The sequence below is a fragment of the Salmo salar genome, chromosome ssa10 (genome assembly GCF_905237065.1).
Source record: "Salmo salar chromosome ssa10, Ssal_v3.1, whole genome shotgun sequence".
Taxonomy (NCBI): Eukaryota; Metazoa; Chordata; class Actinopteri; order Salmoniformes; family Salmonidae; genus Salmo; species Salmo salar.
The window spans coordinates 28,276,302-28,299,227 of record NC_059451.1 but is presented as its reverse complement, the minus strand read 5'-3'; the positions used below and the strand labels follow the sequence as shown (position 1 = coordinate 28,299,227).

Genomic DNA, 22,926 nt, shown 5'->3' with positions numbered 1-22,926 from the left:
TGACTAGGAGTTGGATTACTGCCACTGGCAGTGGGGAGAGCTGATGGAGCCCTGGGAGTGTACAATCTCACGTATTTATAGGCATAGTATTTGATCAGGAGTTTTCTCTATGATCTTGTCTGTGAACTGTCAAGTCCAAAGTTTCAGTTTTTGACACCCTGCTTCGTGTGATGGAAAGCTTGTGTATTCATTGGTTATGCTGCTGCTTCCGACAGTTGATTCTGTCCAAAGCCTCTGTACTGCTTCATATATGTATTTAAATCCTCCCGGCATTCTGTCTATACACTCTGAACACTCTGCAGCTCTGCCTAGCAGAACAAGCACTCTCTGGCCTTGGCCTGATGCGAACCACCCACATGAAGGGACATGAGAAGGTGCACTGGCCCCATTTCTCATGTATTTAGTATTTATTAGGATCCCCCATCAGCTACAGGATTAAAACAATTACATCACAACAAAAGAACAGCCTATATCATAAATAAAACAATACATCATATTGCATTATTACTCTATTATTAGAAATGTACAATATAAAAGGTAACATTTTACAGTGTGTGTGCGTATGCGTGTTTGTGTGTGTGTGCGTGTGTGTGTCTCTCTTCAAAGTCTGCGTAGTAAGGTGCTGTTTTATCAGGGGTTTTTTAAAATCAGATTTTACTGCTCGCTTAAGTTACTTGTTGTGGAAGAGAGTTCCATGTAGTCATGTCTCTATGTAGTACTGTGCCTTTCCCAGAGTCTGTTCTGGACTTTGGGACTGAAGAGACCCCACTTGGGAGGTCTTGTGGGGTATGTATGGGGGTCTGAGCTGTGTGTTAGCTGTTTGAACAGACAATTTGGTGCTTTCAACACGCCACTACCTCTCACAAAGACAAGTAGTGATGCAGTCAATCTTTCCTCTACTTTGAACCAGGAGAGATTGACACGCATGTTATTGATATTAGCCCTCTGTGTACATTTAAGGGCCAGCTGTGCTGCTCTGTTCAGGGCCAACTGTAATTTGCCTATGTATTTTTTTTGTGGCACTTGACCATATAACTGGGTGGTAGTCCATGCGTGATAAAATTATGGCCTGTAGGACTTGTTTTGTTGCTTGTGATGTCAAGAAAGCAGAGCTTTACAGACAGACCTGTCCCCATCTTAGCTACCTTGCATCAATATGTTCTGACCATGTCAGTTTACAATCTTGGGTTACACTTAGCAGTTCAGTCTTCTCAATTGACACATTATTCATTACAAAATTTAGCAAATAATTTGTCCTAAATTCAATGCTTTTAGTTTTGGATATATTAAGGATTAGCTTATTACTAGCCACCCATTCTAAAACTGACTGCAGCTCTTTAAGTGTTGCAGTGATTTCACTTGCTGTGGTAGCTGGTGTGTATAATGTTGAGTCATCAGCATAAATAGACACACAGGCTTTACTCAAGACTAGTAGGTCATTAGTAAAAATAGAAAAAAAGTAAGGGTCCAAGCAAGACCGCTACCTTGTGGTATGCCAAACTCTACCTGGTTTACGTTAGAGGGGCTTCCATTAAAAAACACCCTCTGTGTTTTGTTAGATAGGTAACTCTCGATCCATGATATGGCAGAGGATGTAAAGCCATAACACATACGTTTTTTTCAGCAGCAGATTACGATCGATAATGTCAAAAGCTGCACTGAAGTCTAACAAACAGCTACCACAATATTCTTATTACCAATTTCTTTCTGCCATTCATCAACCATTTGTGTCAGTGTTGCGTACGCTTCCCTATATGCGTGCTGAAAGTCAGTTGTTCATTTGTTTACTGTGAAATAGCATTGTACTGGTCAAACAACTTCTTCCAAAAGTTTACTAAAGGTCAGTAGCAGGCTGATGGGTCAGCTGTTTGAACCAGTAAAGGGTGCTTTGCTATTCTTGGGTAGAGCCATTACTTGTGCTTCCCTCAAGGCCTGAGGGCACACACTGTCCTGTAGGTCTAGATTGAAGAGATGGCAAATAAGAGTGGTAATATAGTCCGTTACCATCCTCAGTAATTTTCCATCCAAATTGTCAGTACCAGGTGGTTTGCCATTATTGATAGACAGCAATAATTGTTATACCTCTTCCACACTCACTTTAAAGAATTCAAAATAACAATGCTTGTCTTTCATAATTTGGTCAGTTATTAAGGGATATGAAGGTTCAGAGTTTGCTAATCTTGCCAATGAAAAAGTAATTAAAGTAGTTGGCAATATCAGAGGGTTTGTGATGAATAAGCCATCTGATTCAATGAAGGATGGAGCTGAGTTTGCCTTTTTGCCAAAAATGTAATTTAAGCTGCTCCAAGGCTTTTTAATCATCCTTTATATCTTTTATCTTTGTTTCGTAGTACAACTTATTCTTCTTTTTGGTTAGTTTAGTCATATGATTTTTCAATTTGCCAATCGGCTGTGCAGCCAGACTTTCGTCTCATCCCTCTCAACCATAAAATGTTTTAATTCCTCATCAATCCACTGGGTGCATGCTTATCAGTACATTGAAGAAGCAATTTCATAAATGTGTACATTCTGGCATCTGGTTGTTCTTCAATACACACAGACCAGCAAATATTCTTTACATCTTCAACATAGGAATCACTACAAAACCTCTCGTATGATCTCTTATAAACTATTTTAGGGCCAGCATTTGAAACTTTGGTTTTTCTAGATATGGCTACTATATTATGATCACTACATCCGATGGGTGTGGATACTGCTTTGGAGCATATTTCTGCAGCATTAGTAAAGATGTGATCAATACACGTGGATGATTTCATTCATATATACCCTGGTAGGTTGAATAATAACCTGAACCAGATCGCAGGCACTGGTTACAGTTTGAAGCTTTTTCTTGAGTGGACAGCTTGAAGAAAATGAGTCAATATTTAGGTTACCCAGAAAATATACCTCTCTGTTGATATCACATACACTATCAAGCACTTAACACATTATCAAGATACTGACTGTTAGCACTCAGTGGTCTATAGCAACTTTCCACAAGAATAGGCTTTAGTTGAGGCAGGTGAACCTGAAGCCATAATACTTCAACAGCATGACATGAGATCCTCTGTAAGCTTTACAGGAATATGACTCTGAATGTATACAGCAACACTTCCCCCATTGGCATTTCTGTCTCTTCTGTAGATGTTATAACCATGTATTGCTACCACTGTGTCAAATGAATTATCCAAGTGAGTTTCAGCGATAGCAAGGAAATGAATGTTATCTGATGTTAGTAAGTTATTGATTTCATGAACCTTGTTTCTCAGGCTACATATGTTATTGTGGGCAATTTTTGCCCTTTTCTGGATTGCTTATTTGCGCTGATAGTGCAAGGTGAACTGCTCCCAGTGGGCTTCCTACTAGGGTCAATTGTCTCAGTGCTAACAGTGTAATTCAGGTTTATAGGCACATGATTACTGATGACAAAAGCTGTCAGATTGACATAGGTATTCAGGGGAGTGAGAGAAACATAAATTAAGTTACATTGACCGTACTACCATTTCTACAGGAGGTGATATGCTTTCCATGTCCTCTGTTGTTGATTACGACAGTGAGGACTGGAGCATTTATATACCCTGGCTGTCAGTCTCTAAAACAGTGTGCAATGTTGCTGGAGATAATCTTAGAACCCCTGCGGTTAGAGTGAATCCTCTCTCTTTTACAGAGTGCTGGTTTCTCCCACAGCAAATCAAAATGCTCACAAAAGGAGACATTCTTGTTCTTGCAAAGTTCCTGTTGACAGCATTTGTAAATATGCTGTCAACAGTGAGTGGGCTGGGGACATACTGAAGCCTACGTGTGGATGCTAGGTGTGAAGCTGACACCTTATCTGTGGCATGGACAGACAGGTGCACCCGCTCCTGGGAGCACTGTGCTAACATCAATGCAAATGGTGGACCAGATTTCAGTTAGTCAGAGGTATCATACACAAAGAGAGTTGTGCAGAGTTTTAAAAACTTCTGTGCAGTACATGTTGACTTCCATCCATGAAAAAATATATAAATTCTTCATATCACTGACTGCCGAAAAGGAGAGGAGAGGGTTGTGTGAGACGTTTTAGTGCCAGAACCCAAAGATGCAAATGATTGAAGACGGTTTTAAAATATGAAATATGCATGAGGTGATGAAATATGAGCATATTCAAAGCATTTTTAAGTGCAGCTTTAATCTAATGGTGTATTAGTCACCCCAAAATGTACTGCGAAAGCTCGTGTGAAACCACAATCCCTCTCTCATCCACCCTGGCTTGCAGTGGATTCTGGAGGCTATTACTGTGAGAAGGTAATAACCACTCCTCATAGTGGTGGGATGAATCGAACAGACGTATATATTATTCATTTAGGCATTGTGTTTTAATTTCCACTGTGATATACAGATCTACTCAACATTTATGCTTTAATATCCTGAATGCCTCATCGAAATAATTTTACAATTAATTAACGTTTAATATAAAACAACACAGCAATAACTGTTAGTCCCAAGGGAACCCAGGAACAACATTGTTATTAGTTATACATTTTTACAAACACGGTTTTAAATCAGAGAAGCGATAGAGATGGGAAGTGTGTGAATACAGTGCAGGAACAAGGACTAATATGATTGTGCTTTTTCCTGTTGAGTTGGGTCCCTCTTACTACGGCAGGAGAATTGGTTTCTCTCTGGGACTCTCATAGTGTTCAATGGATAGAGAGGGTGGGTGCTACCATCACTCACCAGTGGCCATTCTCTGCCTCATCCAGGAACTGTACTAAATCTCCTGACTCCAGAGACAGGTCCTGCGCTGTCCTCGACTCGTACGTCAACTGGACACGGAAGCGATCATTGTCCCCCTAAGAGCCGGGAGAGAATGGAGGAGGGTGATTTAGAGGAGATGCTCTATCCTTGTAGTTGTGGTTTGTCTTTGTATGTGATGGTGTGTAACTTTCGTGTGTGTGTCATGTGACGTGTGTCTGTGTCCACCCATCTATTCTATGTGTGTGTACAGCATGTCCATCCGTCAGTCTCATGTTGGACTCAGGGAGCATTATTCTCAGTGTGGTAGAGTTGTGTAGCAGGCCCTCCATTAAAACAGATCTCCGGCTCTCATACATCAGAAAGATTGTAATGGAAGGAGAAATCCAGAGGCTCTGGGGAGACCCACACTAGGCTATTTTGTCTTTTAAATGTCAAGTCGTCAGCCCGCGTTAACAAGATGGGTGATGGTGGGAAATAATTAAGCAGAGAGGATTTATTTCCCGGGGATTGAAAGGATTTAAGAGAAGCAACAAGATGGAGGGGATGAAGTTACCTGTCAGGATTTATTCAACATAACTTACATTTTTATTACTGGACTGGTCCTCACCATCCGAAGAGTTGGAGAGCTCCTCTGCACTCGAATGGATGGTTTCAAAGTCCTCTGTGTCCATTGAAGGCAAACACCGTTGGGTCCAGCCTAGAGAAAAAGAGCATACAGAAAGAAGACAAGGTCCTATTAACCCTTCAGTTGACTAGAAGAAGTGAACACGTTAGTTTTAAGACATGTCATTACACATCCACTGCTTTGCAAATGTACCCTTTACACATAAGCATTGAACATTCTGAAACATTTATACTGACAGTCAAAGAAGGTATGAAGAAGTTGGAAATATCTAAAAAACACAATGCAAGAAACCAATCGAAAAGGTGCCACATACAACAAGACACTCAATGGCAAAAAAAAGACAAAAAATGTTTAACCAAAACCAGCAAAATTAGAAAAGAAAAATACGTCATAGCGTGACTTTTCCATCAGTAGATTACCTGGTTGAGAAGTGGACCTAGGCACAGCTGAATCAGTGCTTGTGGTGCCTTTGTGTCTGCTCGCAGCAGGGATAGCACTGCGTAATGTATCTGGGAGGAAATTAGCTCTTTACAGACCACTGGGATGCCATTTTACATCACATTGCAGGAAATTGATATACGCATTCAGAAATAAATTAAGGAGCCATCATCGCTCCACAGCCACACTGACTCATTACCAACAACATGGCACTGCTAATGTGAAGTCATCTTGTTCAGCACTTTTTGTGCCAAACTAATACATATACCATGCATCACATTGAATCACAACGGAGCAGGCAAAACACACACCCACACACAGACACTCATGCAAGCACACATGCACGCGCACACACACGTCACCTCACCAAAATGCAAAGCCGTCCCCATTAACAAAGACGGCTGAACATGCACAGATCCACAGCATACTGTGAAGCTATAGCTACCTTCATAACCGAATGGTGTTGGATCACTCTTTATCTCATGTCTTTTGGTCTTTTTAACATGAGTTGAAGGAGGACCTGTCAGGGGCAATGAATGCATGGTGGAAGCGTTAGTGGAAAATTTGATCTATTGAGACAGTGAAGCAAAATCCATTTTATTGTACATCCTCAGTTTTCATTGCTCATAAGTTATTGAAATACTTGATTACTAGGAAGAAGAAAGGAGGGGAATATTGGCAAAATGAAGTTCTCATCTAAATTCCACAACAATTGCACTTGCTTTGCAGCTCTGAATGTCACCCCACATTCCAAATGTCAGCTTATCAAAATTCACATTCGATTACTATGGTTTCTCAACAACAATTTTTTTTCCCTTTTTGTTTCATTTCTGAGAAAGACTGATTTTATTCATCATCTCATCAATATCATGAGATTCATAAATGGGTAGGCCTTGTTAAGAAAATATATTTTTCTCTCATTACCTTAGCTGACTCCTGCTCTCTACATCTCTAGCTCTCTCTCCCTTCCCTCTCTCTCTCAAAGAGCCCCCTCACTAACCGGTCTGTACCTGCTCTCAAACACTTTAAAAAGTTTGATGGCGACGGGAGGAGAGATAAAAAGAAAGCGAAAGACCCCAGGCAATCAGGTACCTTTTGTGCGTCTGGTGGCGGAGACACTGATAGAGGAGGCTAAAGAGAAGCGGCGCGTGACATCTGTCACCTTAGATGGAGGACAGGCTGTGAAAGGCAGGGCAGGGTTAGCAATTAGCTGGGCAAAACAATATGAGGGAGGGAGAGAGGGATGGATGGCACAGGAAGGCACAGAGAAGCATTTTAATGGCAAGGCTAAATGAGCATATTGCTTTGAGGATTCCTGCCTTTTCTCTGGATTGACTTCTGATTTGATATAAGACTTGGTGATAACTGTCACTGTTGATTCCCCACTAAACACTGTCCAGCTTAAATGGATAGTGTGACATTTTAGCAATTAAGCCCTTTTTTCTACTTACCCAGAGTCAGATGAACTCATGGAGTGTAATTTTGTCTCTGCATACAGTTTGAAGGAAGTAGAAGCATGCTAGCTGTTTCTGTAGACTTCCAGTCAGTGTGCTAATGCTAGTTAGCAATGGCTCCAGAAATGACCTTCAACTTCCTTCAAACGGCACGCAGAGACTTAATTGCCAAAATGGCGCACTATCCCTTCAAGATGATTAATTTCTCTTAGTTGTATAAAATTAGTGAGTTCAAACAGGCAGGCGGTTGACTGTGGGACTGAGAAACATGCAATGAATGGAGGAGACACGAGGAAGTGCAGGAAGATGAAGATAAATCGTGGACAAGTTCTCATTTGCAACCTGGCCAAGAAAAAGCAAAGCAGTGCTACAAAAACAACAACACAGAGTTAGACATGGGATAAACAAACGTACAGTCAATAACACAATAGAAAAATCTGTATACAGTGTGAGCAATAAATAGGCCAATAGTGGCGAAGTAATTACAATTTAGCAATTTACACTGGAGTGATATATGTGCAGATGAGGGTGTACAAGTAGAAATACTGGTGTGCAAAAGAGCAGAAAAACAAAAACAAATATGGGGATGAAGTAGGTAGTTGGTTGGATGGGCTATTTACAGATGGGCTGTGTACAGCTGCAGCGATCGGTAAGCTGCTCTGACAGCTGACGCTTACAGTTAGTGAGGGAGATATGTCTCCAACTTCAGTGATTTTTGCAATTCGTTCCAGTCATTGGCAGCAGAGAACTGACCCACTTCCCAGTGGGTCAGAAGTTTACATACACTCAATTAGTATTTGGTAGCATTGCCTTTAAATTGTTTAACTTGGGTCAAATGTTTCGGGTAGCCTTCCACAAGCTCCCCACAAAGTTGGGTGAATTTTGGCCCATTCCTCCTGACAGAGCTGGTATAACTGAGTCAGGTTTGTAGGCCTCCTTGCTCGCACACACTTCTTCAGTTCTGCCCACACATTTTCTATGGGATTGAGGTCAGGGCTTTGTGATGGCCACTCCAATACCTTGACTTTGTTATCCTTAAGCCATTTTGCCACAACTTTGGAAGTATGCTTGGGGTCATTGTCCATTTGGAAGACCCATTTGCGACCAAGCTTTAACTTCCTGACTGATGTCTTGAGATGTTGCTTCAATATATCCACATAATTTTCCTGCCTTATGATGCCATCTATTTTGTGAAGTGCACCAGTCCCTCCTGCAGCAAAGCACCCCCACAACATGATGCTGCCACCCCCGTGCTTCATGGTTGGGATGGTGTTCTTCGGCTTGCAAGCCTCCCCTTTTTTCCTCGAAACATAACGATGGTCATTATGGCCAAACAGCTCTATTTTTGTTTCATCAGACCAGAGGACATTTCTCCAAAAAGTACGATCTTTGTCCCCATGTGCAGTTGCAAACCGTAGTCTGGCTTTTTATGGCGGTTTTGGCGCAGTGGCTTCTTCCTTGCTGAGCGGCCTTTCAGGTTATGTCGATATAGGACTCGTTTTACAGATACTATTGTACCTGTTTCCTCCAGCATCTTCACAAGGTCCTTTGCTGTTGTTCTGGGATTGATTTGCACTTTTCGCACCAAAGTACGTTAATCTCTAGGAGACAGAATGCGTCTTCTTCCTGAGCGGTATGACGTCTGCATGATCCCATGGTGTTTATACTTGCATACTATTGTTTGTACAGATGAAGGTGGTACCTTCAGGCGTTTGGAAATTGCTCCCAAGGATGAGCCAGACTTGTGGAGGTCTACAATTGTTTTTCTGAGGTCAGAAGCTTCTAAAGCCATGACATCACTTTCTGGAATTTTCCAAGCTGTTTAAAGGCACAGTCAACTTAGTGTATGTAAACTTCTGACCCACTGGAATTGTGATACAGTGAATTATAAGTGAAATAATCTGTCTGTAAACGATTGTTGGAAAAATGTACCTAAGTGTATGTAAACTTCCGACTTCAACTGTAAATATCAAACCTAGGAGGCTTATGGTTCTCACCCCCTTCCATAGACTTCCACAGTAATTATGATGACTTCCGGAGGACGTCCTCCAACCTATCAGAGCTCTTGCAGTATGAACTGAAGTTGTCCACCCAATCAAAGGATCAGAGACGGGGCATAAAAAGAACACCCGCCACCCGCCAAATGCGGGTAGATTTAGGTATTGCCTATTTCACCAGCCATGTTGGCGGGTGGTCAATTTGCTCTGCAGTGCGTTACATTTCTGAATAAAAAATCAAAAGTCAAGTATGTGCACGTGCGAGTTGCAATTTATTGCTGCGGTCTGCTGTTTTGTTTCATAGCTGCTAATCGCACAAAGAAATAGGAATCCTATTTAATCCTATCCTGTGCACAGGTATGAAAGTTGTTGGTCTAATTGTTCAAAAGTCTACAAAGTTAGAAATTGTCCTTGTGTTTCTTGGCTATTTACATTATTTTGTTCAGAAGCTCGGTTGTTTTTCAATGTTAGTTTGAGTCTACTGTTTCAACAGATAGCCAAAGAGACGCTCTAGTCTGATCCCAAATCTCACACTCGTGACTCGAGTGGTAACCTCTCGCCCTTAAACGGGTAGCTGAACATTTTGTCTTTGTCATTTGATTTAATGCTACAAGCTTGGCACACCTGTATTTGGGGAGTTTCTCCCATTCTTTTCTGCAGATCCTCTCAAGCTCTGTCAGGTTGGATGGGGAACGTCACTGCACAGCTATTTTCAGATCTCTCCAGAGATGTTCGATTGGGTTCAAGTCCGGGCTCTGGCTGGGCCACTCACGGACATTCAGAGACTTGTCCCGAAGCCACTCCTTCGTTGTCTTGGCTGTGTGCTTAAGGTCGTTGTCCTGTTGGAAGGTGAACCTTCGCCCCAGTCTGAAGTCCTTAGCAGGTTTTAATCAAGGATCTCTCTGTACTTTGCTCCGTTCATCTTTCCCTCTATCCTGACTAGTTTCTCAGTCCCTTGCCGCTGAGAAACATCCCCACAGCATGATGCTGCCACCACCATGCTTCACCATAGGGATGGTGCCAGGTTTCCTTCAGACGTGACGCTTGGCATTCAGGCCAAAGAGTTCAATCTTGTTTCTGATGGTCTGAGAGTCCTTTAGGTGCCTTTTGGCAACTCCAAGCGGGCTGTCATGTGCCTTTTACTGAGGAGTGACTTCTGTCTGGCCACTCTACCATAAAGGCCTGATTGATGGAGTAGTGCAGAGATGGTTGTCTTTCTGGAAGGTTCTCCCATCTCCACAGAGGAACTCTGGAGCTCTGTCAGAGTGACCATCGGGTTCTTGGTCACCTCCCTGACCAAGGCCCTTCTCCCCCCATTGCTCAATTTGTCCGGGCGGCCAGCTCTAGGAATAGTCTTGGTGGTTCCAAACGTCTTCCATTTAAGAATAATGGAGGCCACTGTGTTCTTGGGAAACTTCAATGCTGCAGAACGTTTTTGGTACCCTTCCCCAGATCTGTGCCTCGACACAATCCTGTCTCTGAGCTCTACGGACAATTCCATCAGCCTCATGGCTTGGTTTTTGCTCTGACATGCACTGTCAACTGTGGGACCTTATATAGACATGTGTGTGCCTTTCCAAATCATGTCCAATCAATTGAATTTACCACAGGTGGACTCCAATCAAGTTGTAGAAACATCTCAAGGATGATCAATGGAAACAGGATGCACCTGAGCTCAATTTCGAGTCTCATTGCAAAGAGTCTGAATTCTTATGTAAATAAGGTCTTTCTGTTTTTCCTTTTTTATACATTTACAAGAATTTCGACAAACCTGTTTTTTCTTTGTCATTATGGGGTATTGTGTGCAGATTGAAGAGGAATTTTATTTATTTGATCAATTGTAGAGTAAGTCAGAAACGTAACAATGTGGAAAAAGGGAAGGGGTCTGAATACTTTCTGAATGCACTGTACCTAGGTAGCGAATGCAGCTAGCAAGTTCAGCCTACTTAAACACACAGCTCAAACAGAGAGGGATGCTATGTTAGTTAGCCGGCTATGGCTATCCAACACTATAACTCTTCCAAGTCAAGGTAAGCTTTTGGTTTTATTAATTTATTGCCACAGGTCCCGGCAGTGTAACTGCTAAACTGCTTGCTGTACACTTTAATAAAGCGTTAGTTCTAGTAGCCATGTTGACAATGACGTTTGCTAATATAGTGACAAAGATGTAGTCTGTGTTTAGTGGTTGTTGTATGAAAGTTTGGCTTGGAAAGGTTTTTCCACTTGGTCACAGACAGCTGTTGTCTTGTGCACTGAAGTCCACAAGCGAAGGGAAAAGGTGAGAGGAGGAGAGTGCGTATATCCGAGAAGGAAGCGGAGTCAATCACCACCTTCCGGAGACACCTGAAACCCCACCTCTTTAAAGATTTAGATGCACTATTGTAAAGTGGTTGTTCCACTGGATATTATAAGGTGAATGCACCAATTTGTAAGTCGCTCTGGATAAGAGCGTCTGCTAAATGACTTAAATGTAAATGTAAATGTAACTGGAAGGAAAGGCGGCCAAAGGAGGTGTTGGCTTTGGGGATGACAAGTGAAATATACCTGCTGGAGTGCGAGCTACGAGTGGGTGTTGCTATGGTGACCAGTGAGCTGAGATAAGGCGGGGCTTTACCTAGCAAAGACCTATAGATGACCTGGAGCCAGTGGGTTTGGCGATGAATATGAAGCGAGGACCAGCCAACGAGAGCATACAGGTCGCAGTGGTGGGTAGTGTATGGGGCTTTGGTGACAAAACGGATGGCACTGTGATAGACTGCATCCAATTTGTTGAGTAGAGTGTTGGAAGCTATTTTGTAAATGACATCGCCAAAGTCAAGGATCGGTAGGATAGTCAGTTTTATGAGGGTATGTTTGGCAGCATGAGTGAAGGAGGTTTTGTTGCGGAATAGGAAGCCAATTCTAGATTTAACTTTGGATTGGAGATGCTTAATGTGAGTCTGGAAGGAGAGTTTACAGTAGCCAGACACCTAGGTATTTATAGTTGTCCACATATTCTAAGTCAGAACCGTCCAGAACCGTCCAGAGTGATGCTGGACGGGCGGGCGGGTGCGGGTAGCGATCGGTTGAAAAGCATGCATTTCGTTTTACTAGCATTTAAGAGCAATTGGAGGCCACGGAAGGAGTGTTGTATGGCGTTGAAGCTCGTTTGGAGGTTTGTTAACACAGTGTCCAAAGAAGGGCCAGATGTATACAGAATGGTGTCGTCTGCGTAGAGGTGGCTCAAAGAATCACCAGCAGCAAGAGCGACATCATTGATATATACAGAGAAAAGAGTCGGCCCGAGAATTGAACCCTGTGGCACCCCCATAGAGACTGCCAGGGGTCTGGACAACAGGCCCTCCGATTTGACACACTGAACTCTATCTGAGAAGTAGTTAGTGAACCAGGCAAGGCAGTCATTAGAGAAACCAAGGCTGTTGAGTCTGCCGATAAGAATGCGGTGATTGACAGAGTCAAAAGCCTTGGCCAGATCGATGAAGACGGCTGCAAGTACTGTCTTTTATCGATGGCGGTCATGATATCGTTTAGGTTGGGTGGGATATGGGTGGGGTGGGGTATGCTAACAAGATGAAATCTATCGACAACTCAAGTTCACAGCGAGGCATTACCATCGTCGGGCCAATAAGTACAAAAACATCACCCCCTCAGTGTCCATTTCTCTTCAGCTAGCCTGCTCTGCATCATGAATGGAGTCAACTACACAGTATTAGATTATCACCATACAAATGCTGACATATTATGTACAGTAATGTTATTGCCCACTTACAAACCACAAGACCCCTGTAATAGCACCAAAGTGGTAAGAAAATAAACCTATCTCCCTGTTCAATTGGTTTGTTTAACTAAAAGCAATCTAATGTATGTTGTAAAATATAATCAGATGTAGCTAATCAGGTTATCAGTATTGTTATTAAGGATGTATTCTGTGGAGAAGAACCTTGAATCAAACCATCCTCTTAAAAAAATGTTAATACACTTTTGAATGTCAAAAGCATTACAGGCTGACATTTACTAAGGCTACCTGTCTGCGAATTTAGCCTTCATGCGTTTTCATTGCCTGGATGCCAAGGTTGTTCTATAGTCTTGAAAATGTGAAATCCCTTTGTTCTCTAGACATACTAGTATTTGGAAAATTCTAATCAAATCAAATGTTATCTGTCACATGCTTCATAAACTACAGCTGTAGACTAAGGGTGAAATGCTTACTGACGGGTTCAACAATTTCCAACAACGCAGAGTTAAGATACAAAATAAAAATAGTGACAAGAAATAAATACACAGTGAATAACAATAACAAGAAAAATAACTATATAACTAATAACTATATACTATGGCTATATACAGGGAGTACCAGTACTGAGTCGATGTGCAGGGGTACGAGGTAATTGAGGTAGCTATGTACATACACTCAGTGAGTGACATGGCCGTGGTTCTCTAAAAAGTAGGCAGACATGCATCGAGGCATTCAGTTCGTATTCGATCGAACGTTAGAATGGGAGAAATTTGCGACCTAAGCAACTTTGAGCGTGGTATGATCGTCAGTGCCAGGCGTGCCGGTTCCAGTATCTCAGATACAGACGGCCTCCTGGGCTTTTCCCACACCGCAATGTCTAGGGTTTACAGAGAAAAAGATAAAACATCCAGTGAGCGGAATTCCTGTGGGCGAAAACAGCTCGTTGATGAGAGGTCGAAGGAGAATGGCAAGAATCGTGCAAGCTAACAGACGGTCCATAAACAAGCAAATAATGGCATGTGTTATGGAGAACGGCATTTTGGAACGCACAACTCGTCGGTCCTTGTCACGGATGGGCTATTGCAACAGGCGACCACATAGGGTTCCACTCCTATCAGCTAAAAACAAGAAGAAGCAGCTCCAGTGGGCAGGCGATCACCAACACTGGACAATTGAGGAGTGGTCCGACGAATTCCAGTTCCTGTTGGGTCATGCTGAGTAAGCAGCATGAGTCTATGGCCCCATCCTGCTTGGTGTCAACAGTACAGGCTCGTGGCAGTGGTGTAATTGTGTGGGGAATGTTTTCCTGGCACACATTAGGTCCCTTGATACCAATTGATCAATGTTTCCTTCCCCCAAAGAATTCAGTCTGTTCTGGTGGCAAAGGAGGGTGCGACCCGGTACTAGATGGGTGTATCTAATAAACTAGCCACTGAGTACATATATAGGGATAGAGTGACTAGGCAACAGGATAGATAATAGATTGATCTGTAGCAGCAGCGTATGTGGAGCAGGAGCAGCAGCATACGGTGTGAAAGTGTGTGTGGTATCAGTATGCATGTGTAGTGCATATGTGAAAGTGGGCATATGTAGTGTGTGTATGTGTGTGTTGGGTTGTCGGTGTAAGTATGTTTAAGTGTGTGGGTAGAGTCTAGTGTGTGTGCATAGTCATTGCAAAAAAAGGGTAAATGCAGGTAGTCTGGGTAGCCATTTGATTAGCTATTTAGCAATCTTGTTGAGTAGTCTCATGGCTTGGGGGTAGAAGCTGTTTAGGGTCCTGTTGGTTCCAGACTTGGGGCACTGGTACCACTTGCCGTACGGTAGCAGAGAGGACAGTCTATGGCTTGGGTGGCTGGAGTCTTTGACAATATGTTGGTCCTTCCTCTGACTCCGCCTGACATACTATACATACACTAGTTCTCTGCTCTGAGCGAAAGCACCAGTGTGTATTAGCAGCATTGCCTGCGGCACAAAGACATACAGAGTAGCAGGCTAAGGATAATGACTAACAATGAGAATGAATGAGAGTAGGTGAAGTTGTATACAACACAATGAGTGGGACCTCTTCAAAGAGGGGATGAGGACAGGGTGGTGATAAGGACAGGGTGAGCAGGTCAGTGGAGATGTCATGGCTTCTTTACCTGAGGGAAGAGACCTTCTATTGGAGAGGCCCTGCAAGGTGAAGCGCTTTCTAGCAAGAGCAGCATTGTGGTCAGGGTTATTAGTTGCAGAAGCCTCAGCTAGGGAGGGAAAGGGAGAGGAAAACGGTAAAGGAGAAAGCAGAAGCAGAGGGTAGAGAGAAAGCCTGAGGTACGACTTTGTAAGAGTAATGGATACCATGACAATCCTGGACATTATGGAGACCTCTATTCAACCACCCACACTTGAGTCTGCATGAAAACTGATTCAAAGATCAGGTGTAGACCAACCTAAACCTATTTCTGAAAATATATTCAAATTGTCACAAGTTTGAAGAGTGCTGACAAGGTTGTAAAAAAATATGTTTGTAAGATTATGCTGGAGACAGATGGTCCTTAATGATAGCTTTTATCTAGATCTTTCTCATCTCCACTAAAAGGGTCTCTCTCTGGTCTAATCACAATGCTGACAGAGCTCTGAGATGCATAATAAGTTTGCCATGGAATTTCCTGGAGACTTTCATCATATGGACAAATCTGATCCATGATTTACCCCTCTATGTTCCATCAACACAACCTGCATTAGGAAGAGAAGAGTCCTCCACAATCATGCTGGAACTGCATGGGTATAAGGATTTAGACACCTGCCAATGCCAAAACTAGAAGACAGTTTTACACTTTTTCAAAATGGACAGCTTGTCTTGGAGAGTGTGTGATTTCAAGGACACTTGAACTACCTGCCCTGGAGGACCGCTCAAAATGTCCATATTATCATGTACATAATTATCACCTTCTGATTGTGAGAACACAGAATAATCACAACTTCCAGGTTCATCTCGTCTCACACCTCTGACAAAGCTGCCAAACAGAGAGATGTCAACGCAGCTGCTGCTTCTGTCCTCTGAGGTTACTCTGGCCTTCTGGAGATCTTGAGATTAGAAAATAAATCAGAGCTTTTGGACAACTATGAGAGAGAATACAGTAGACTGACTAAGAATGGGAAAGCAGGGCCTCCTGAGTGACGCTGTGGTCTAAGGCACTGCATAGCAGCGCTAGCTGCGGCACTAGAGATTCTGGGTTCGAGTCCAGGCTCTGTCGCAGCCGGCCGCGACCGGGAGACCCATGGGGCGGCGCACAATTGGCCCAGTGTCGTCCGGGTTAAGGGAGAGTTTGGCTGGCAGGGATATCCTTGTCTCATCACGCACTAGCAACTCCTGTGGCGGGCCAGGCGCAGTGCACACTGACGCGGTCGCCAGGTGTACGGTGTTTCCTCTTCCATGTTAAGCGGGCGTTGTATTTCGGAAGACGCATGGCTCTCGACCTTCGCCTCTTCTGAGTCCGTACGGGAGTTGCAGTGATGATACCACGAAATTGGGGAGAAAAGCGGAGTGAAATTATTTTTTATAAATAAAGAATGGGAAAGCCTTTCATCAGACTATCTGAGTGTGGTGTATACCGTACCGTTGGCAGAATCTAACAGCTAGTCAGACTAACCCCGGAAGACTGGGGAGGTATAGTGGGAGGTGTACTAGTGGGACTACAGTATTTGGGGTCACGACCTCTGGAGTGGGTCCTTCTGACCCAAAAGGAAACAGTCCCAATCAGGGAAATGGTTGGCATCAGTTACATATGGGTCAAAACTAAAAAGTTCCACCAGACCACAGTTCAAAACTCATTGTAGTCAAAACCATACTGTACTGCAGTTGTGTAACTAAATGAATAATGTAGACATTTTAGTGTAAGGTTGGTACTGAAAAACACCATTGCTCAACCAGCTTCTGTAATATTCCTTTCCCACAGAGGAGAATGGGAGAGATTTCATAGATTTCCTCTGTGAGTCTGTGGTGGGGGTAATAAAGGCCCTCATGCACCCAGGACTAAGCACCTGTCGGATCCACTTACTCCTAGAGCTAGGGATGTCCAGCCACTGACCACATCCAGAGTCAAAGAGCAACTCTCCTCTTCTAACCACCAACACCCGCTCCCTGGAAGACTACCGTTATCCCAGCTCCCTCGCACTGTGATGCAGCAGTGCTCTGCCGCCGGGCTCTACACAGCGTGAAATCTTACCCATTACCTCATCCTCATCTGCCAGTATAGTGTATGTAGTGAGCGATCAGAGGGAAGTGGTGGTGAGGGGTTGGCTTGGGCTGATGCCGAGACAGAAAGAGTTGGAGCCAGTAATAGTTAGAGCCCAGATAAAACATCCCAGCTAATTGTGCCATCAGTGTGGTGTCTTTCATAATGCCATTATGGGATGATTTGTACATGGAAGTTGCTGCCTTTTGTTTCCAGTCAGCGGAGCTGAGTGGATGCTGGTTTGGCAGGGCCGGGGGCCTGGCGGGACTGGCTGCGGCTGTGTGACATCTCACCTCGTTTCTGTCTCATGTTGGGGCTAGGGTTGCTCCTCCTGAAGCCTGTCTCCGGGCTAGACGAGTCCGACTGCCTCAGGGCCATTTTGCGCATGTTTCTGAGTGGAGGAGACAAGAGATATAGGACAGTCAATCACACAGCCACTGTAGAAGTGTTACATTCACTATCCTTGAGAGCATCTGTGCGGTGCCGCCATTCAATCACAGGACATGATGAAAACGTTGAGAGACGGAGTACTCTACCTCATGGGAGCATGATACACATTCTCAGTGATCTTCTGATGGAGTTGACTAGCCTCTGTGAATGGAGAAAAGAAAATGGCATTGGAATAGAAAGTAGATTTATTTTCAATGGAATGAAAGGGATATTAGATTAGGTTAAATTGACATAAAAAGGTCAGTGAGGTGAATTTATTAGGTGAGATCTTAGGTATGCAAGTGTGTGTGTGTGCACGCGCATGTGTTTGCATGCTTGTGTATGTCACACTGTGTGTAGGACTGTGTGAGAAACCTGCAGTCAAAAGCAGGTTGATAAACCTATGTGTTTCAATGCCAGGCGATAAAACAGGAGAAATCCCAGGGGTCACATAAGCCACAGGAGAGTCCGTGGACCAAAACAGCGCAGTCAGACCTGAAGCCATAGACCAAAACAGTGGTGCAGACAGAATGGAAGCCACTAATCCGTGTCTTTAAAGGCCCAGTGCAGTCAAAAATGTGATTCTCCTGTGTTTTATTTACATTTCCACACTATGAGGTTGGAATAATGCTGTGAAATTGTGAAAATTATGATAATGCCCTTTTAGTGTAAGAGCTGTTTGAAAAGATCGCCTGGAATTTCAGCCTCTTCTGGTGGGATGGCGTTTTGGCCTGCCTGGTGACGTCACCAAGGCAGGCAGTACATTATTTAATAGACCAATAAGAAAGATAGTTCCAAACCTCTCATTTTCAGTATTCCCCTCCCCACTCAGACCACTCACAGACAGTCCTTTCAAAATTCTTGCTTGAGAAATTGTTCTTTGCTAAGAAGCTATTTTTGTTTCTTTTTGACAATTTTTATTGAAAAAAAAATCACAGTAAGGTACTTAATTGTTACCCAGACATGATTTGATATTGAAAGAAAAATGGCTGCATTGGACCTTTAACAGGAGGACAGGACAGTTAACTGCCAAGGCCCAGGGGAGTCATCAAATCAAACAGCTGCAGCCGGTATCCTCAGTACAAGCCACTGCTGGAGCTGGATGGTCTGTATACTGGCCTTGTCCTGCTATTACACAAACCCCACATCGCCGGGCTTTTTAATACCGCACACAGTGGCTTATCTTGTGTGCCGCTCTTTTCTGCTACGTGCTGCCCTCCCCCTCCCCCCGCTCGCCAGCCGAGACAGGCGTAAATCACCTCCAACCCTCCAGCAGGCCAGAGCATCTTTCTCTCACTCTGCTTCATATGAGGGCTGCTATGTCATTACTCAGTCCCCTCACATACACACACACACATCCTCTCTCTCTCATACACACAGCTTGTCAGTCCAGCCGAGTGTAGACAGAGCAGAGGGTCGTTTTCCTGACTGTCAGGAGCTTCAGAGCGGAACAGTCGGCGATTGATGCATACTGCTGGAGGGTGGTGGAGGGAGAGGAGTGTGTATGTGTGTGTATGTGAGTGAGTGGACTGTACCGTCAGGGTCAGGTATGTGTTCACAAACAGTTGTCCACCTGCCTCCCCTAACTCTAAATCAGCTCTCCTCCAACACTGAATAACCCCCCCCTCCCACTGCTTAACATTCACATCAGCAGTCTGAGAGGGTTCAGGGCTGTGTTCAGATGTCTAGTGCTGTATGAGAGAGAGGGTGGTTTGAATATGCCTAGAGAGAACCCCCACACACTGTATACCTCTGCAAGCTTCGAGCTGGCCCGTCAGAACTTTTCGGATCTCTGACACCCACATGTTCTTCACATCCATGGAGGGAGCCTGTGGAGACACACAAACACACAGTTATACACACATATATATATATATAAACACCCTGAGGTTTCACTCTATAGCCTGCCTCACACCAGACAATAGATTTTTCTGTGAGAATGATGTCTGTGGGTGGCTACTCTTCATAGGGCAACACTGCCACCCAGTGGTCAAAGGGATTGGTTTCATCAGACCAGAGAATCTTGTTTCTCATGGTCTGAGTCCTTTAGGTGCCTTTTGGCAAACTCCAGTGGTCTGTCATGTGCCTTTTACTGAAGAGTGGAATCCATCTGGCCAATCTACCAAAAAGGCCTGATTGGTGGAGTGCTGCATAGATGGTTGTCCTTCTAGAAGGTTCTCATCTCCACCGATTAACTCTGGATGTCTGTCAGAGTGACCATTGGGTTATTGGTCACCTCCCTGACCATGGCCCTTCTCCCCCGACTGTTCAGTTTGGCCGGGCGGCCAGCTCTAGGAAGAGTCTTGATGGTTCTAAACTTTTCCCATTTAAGAATGACGGAGGCCACTGTGTTCTTGGTGACCTTCAATGCTGCAGACATTTTTTGGTTGCCTTACCAAGATCTGTGCCTCGACACAATCCTGTCTCGGAGTTCTAACGACAATTCCTTCAACCTCATGGCATGGTTTTTGCTCTGACATGCACTGTCAACTGTGGGACCTTATATAGATAGGTGTGTGCCTTTCCAAATCATGTCCAATCAATTGAATTTACCACAGTTGGACTCCAATTAAGTAGTAGAAACATCTCAAGGATAATCAATGGAAACAGGATGCACCTAGGCTAAATTTCGAGTCCAATAGCAAAGGGTCTGAATACTTATGTAAATAAGGTATCTGTTTTTTATTTTATAATACATTTGCAACATTTTCAAAAACCTGTTTCGCTTTGTCATTAGGGGGTATTGTGTGTAGATCAATGAGGATTTTTTAAATGTAATCCATTTTAGAATAAGGCTGTAACATAACAAAGTGTGGAAAAAGGGAAGGGGTCTGAATACTTTCCGAATGCACTGTATGCTACTTAGTAAAGGATGTTGCTGAATCACAGTTTTATCAAGTTTATCTAGTATGTATTTAGAATTCTTTAGAATAACTGGTAATATCAAATGGGAATAATGGATATGTTTTGGAAGTTTTTTTTTTTTACACAGAAACTATATGGACATGTACCTGAATGATATAGACTTCCTCTCTGCCGTTATACCAGACCTCGAACTTCTTAATGTCTCCTTTGACATTTTCTGTGATTCCCACGGCACTCATCTGAAACAAAGGCAAGGCTGTGGTTAAAAACAGTGACGGCTTTATATTTTAGATTTACACCGCTGATTCACACTATGATGCCCTTATATTCTTCAATGTGAACTGCTACAGCTTTTTTTCTACAAGCTGAAATGTGTCTTTTCACTTCTATTGAGCGATGAGTAGCACTATTCATTGAGTTGGTTACATGCACACTAGCCAGCGAGTGGGAGCAGAAAACAAGTTCAAAGGTTTCCTCAAGAAAACAAATGGTTGTTCCAGGATCCCAGTGATGAAAGGTTCCTGTCATCGTAGGGCCCTGTTTACTGCCTTAATTTTTCATGCGTCTAGATAAGCTTGAATTGAAATATGGGGAGTGACAGTGAATACCAAGGTTCTCAGGGGTCTGAGAGAGCCACTGTGAAGTTTCCATTTGAGGCGGGGGAACTTAGTGTAGGATAGTGGGCAGTATGGCCCTACAGTCAAGCAAATGGACTTAGCACATGCTTTCTTGTTTCAATTTCAGGTCAGAAATAGTTCTCTTACACAAAAGGTGATGTTTGTATATACACACAGGTTATGTTTGTCCAACAAGAACTGACCCCACCAACCGACCTCACCTTTAGTGAGTGCTTGAAGCTATAGGAGGGGGATGGCTTCTCGTCCGTGGTCTCCTCCCGCTTCTTACAGAAGAGCAGCATCTTGTTGTAGAGGAACAGGTGCCTCTGCATGGGCTTGAAGCGGGCCAGGTCCTTCACCTTGCTGTGGCCCTTCTTGTGGTCCGTCCACACGTTGAACGAGCCCTGCATCAGAAGCTTCCCAAGCTCACTAAGGTTTCCCTGGGGGTGAGAGAGACACAGATGCCATCAGTCCCACACCCACGTACATACAGTACACCCTCTATACATCTATACAGCCTAGCCATGACAGTCTCTCTCCGCCCGATTAGTCAAACTCATTTACGGCAGGGTTTCCTATAACTTTCCCACAGCCCAGCAGATCCACTCTAAGATAGGCATCAAACTGATTTTTCACACCCTTAAACTCCAGCCCAGTCATACTGACCTCAAATCCTGTTATGGCGATCTGATGCATGGAGTCATTGACAGATTTGATGATGTCCAGCATGGTGGCCAGGGCCTCCTCCAACTCAGCAGTACCCTCCTGATTCTTACTGCATTTCAGCATCTCCTAGAAGGGGAACAGAGCCGGTAGGGTCAAAGTGAAGTTGGATAAATAATATATCTTTCAGTGTTTGGCTTACTCCTACACTAACAACAGACCAAGTTTCAGAATGAAGGCTTTCCAACCACACAGGCTACTGCAAAGAAACCACTCTAAAACCAACAGCAACTTATACTATTCAATATCCATTCAGCTGTGTCTTTTCAGCAACATGGCTACAGGTACTGACCTAACTGTGTGGGTGGTTTTACTGCAAGATATCAAGGTGCACTAGGCATGACAAATACATATACTTGAGACTTCCAATCAGATTAGGACTGAATGAAGTGCTCTGCACGTTAGTCCAAGGATCAAGTTTGAGCATAGTATATGTTATCTGTGTGTTGATGTGGAAGGCTTGATTGTATGGTGCTAAGGTGAGAGATTTGACCGTGATAAACTTGCCTTGAGCATCAGCTGGTACTTGGTGATCCTCTGCACAGGCTTGAGTAAATATGCATCCAGGGAGAGTTTGTGGTCCAGCTTCTTCTGACATTCCTGCAGTAACAAACATCACAGAATGTTTCTAGTTGCAATCATTTGTGTTAAGTCAATGTTATAATTTTAGTCATCCAAACAGAAAATGTAAGTTTGTCCAATGACATGTTGCTTAATGTAAACTGACACCATCATATAGTGGAATACTATATCATAACCATGTTAACACTGAGACACATAGGGAAGGGGAGTCACCTGGAAAAACAGGCTGTCACCACACTGTCTCCACAGTGCCTCTGATCGGGGCTTGTTCTGACAGTATTTCTCATAGATCTGCAGCTCTTCTTTCTGGAGAGAGACACACACAGACTTTGCACTGCAACACACCGTAACAGCACAGTAAATGGCCTTCAGTTTCCAAATGACATTAACACAAGGAACTCACCCTTTTCAAAAAGCAAGTCCCCACCAACTCTGGCCTCTCCATGCAATTTTCAAGCTCTTTGAAAAAAGTCCTGTGAACAACAAGGAATAAGTGAACTCAATTA

The 22,926-nt window shown here is 43.6% G+C and overlaps 1 protein-coding gene across 1 annotated transcript in view; it reads right to left on the bottom strand.

Annotated features, from left to right (window-relative positions):
* mcf2l2 (MCF.2 cell line derived transforming sequence-like 2) overlaps window positions 1-22,926 on the bottom strand; it is a 139,283-nt gene that overhangs the window by 2,905 nt on the left and 113,452 nt on the right. The window contains exons 18-32 of the mRNA XM_045688610.1: window positions 22,824-22,893; window positions 22,634-22,726; window positions 22,346-22,438; window positions 21,782-21,907; window positions 21,337-21,555; window positions 20,645-20,737; window positions 19,384-19,462; window positions 17,741-17,795; window positions 17,498-17,595; window positions 15,129-15,227; window positions 6,893-6,979; window positions 6,246-6,320; window positions 5,782-5,871; window positions 5,319-5,434; window positions 4,717-4,832 (exon numbers count right to left, since the gene is read on the bottom strand). Of these exons, the coding sequence (XP_045544566.1) occupies window positions 4,717-4,832; window positions 5,319-5,434; window positions 5,782-5,871; window positions 6,246-6,320; window positions 6,893-6,979; window positions 15,129-15,227; window positions 17,498-17,595; window positions 17,741-17,795; window positions 19,384-19,462; window positions 20,645-20,737; window positions 21,337-21,555; window positions 21,782-21,907; window positions 22,346-22,438; window positions 22,634-22,726; window positions 22,824-22,893 (1,509 nt within the window). The remainder of the gene's footprint in view (window positions 1-4,716; window positions 4,833-5,318; window positions 5,435-5,781; window positions 5,872-6,245; window positions 6,321-6,892; window positions 6,980-15,128; window positions 15,228-17,497; window positions 17,596-17,740; window positions 17,796-19,383; window positions 19,463-20,644; window positions 20,738-21,336; window positions 21,556-21,781; window positions 21,908-22,345; window positions 22,439-22,633; window positions 22,727-22,823; window positions 22,894-22,926) is intronic.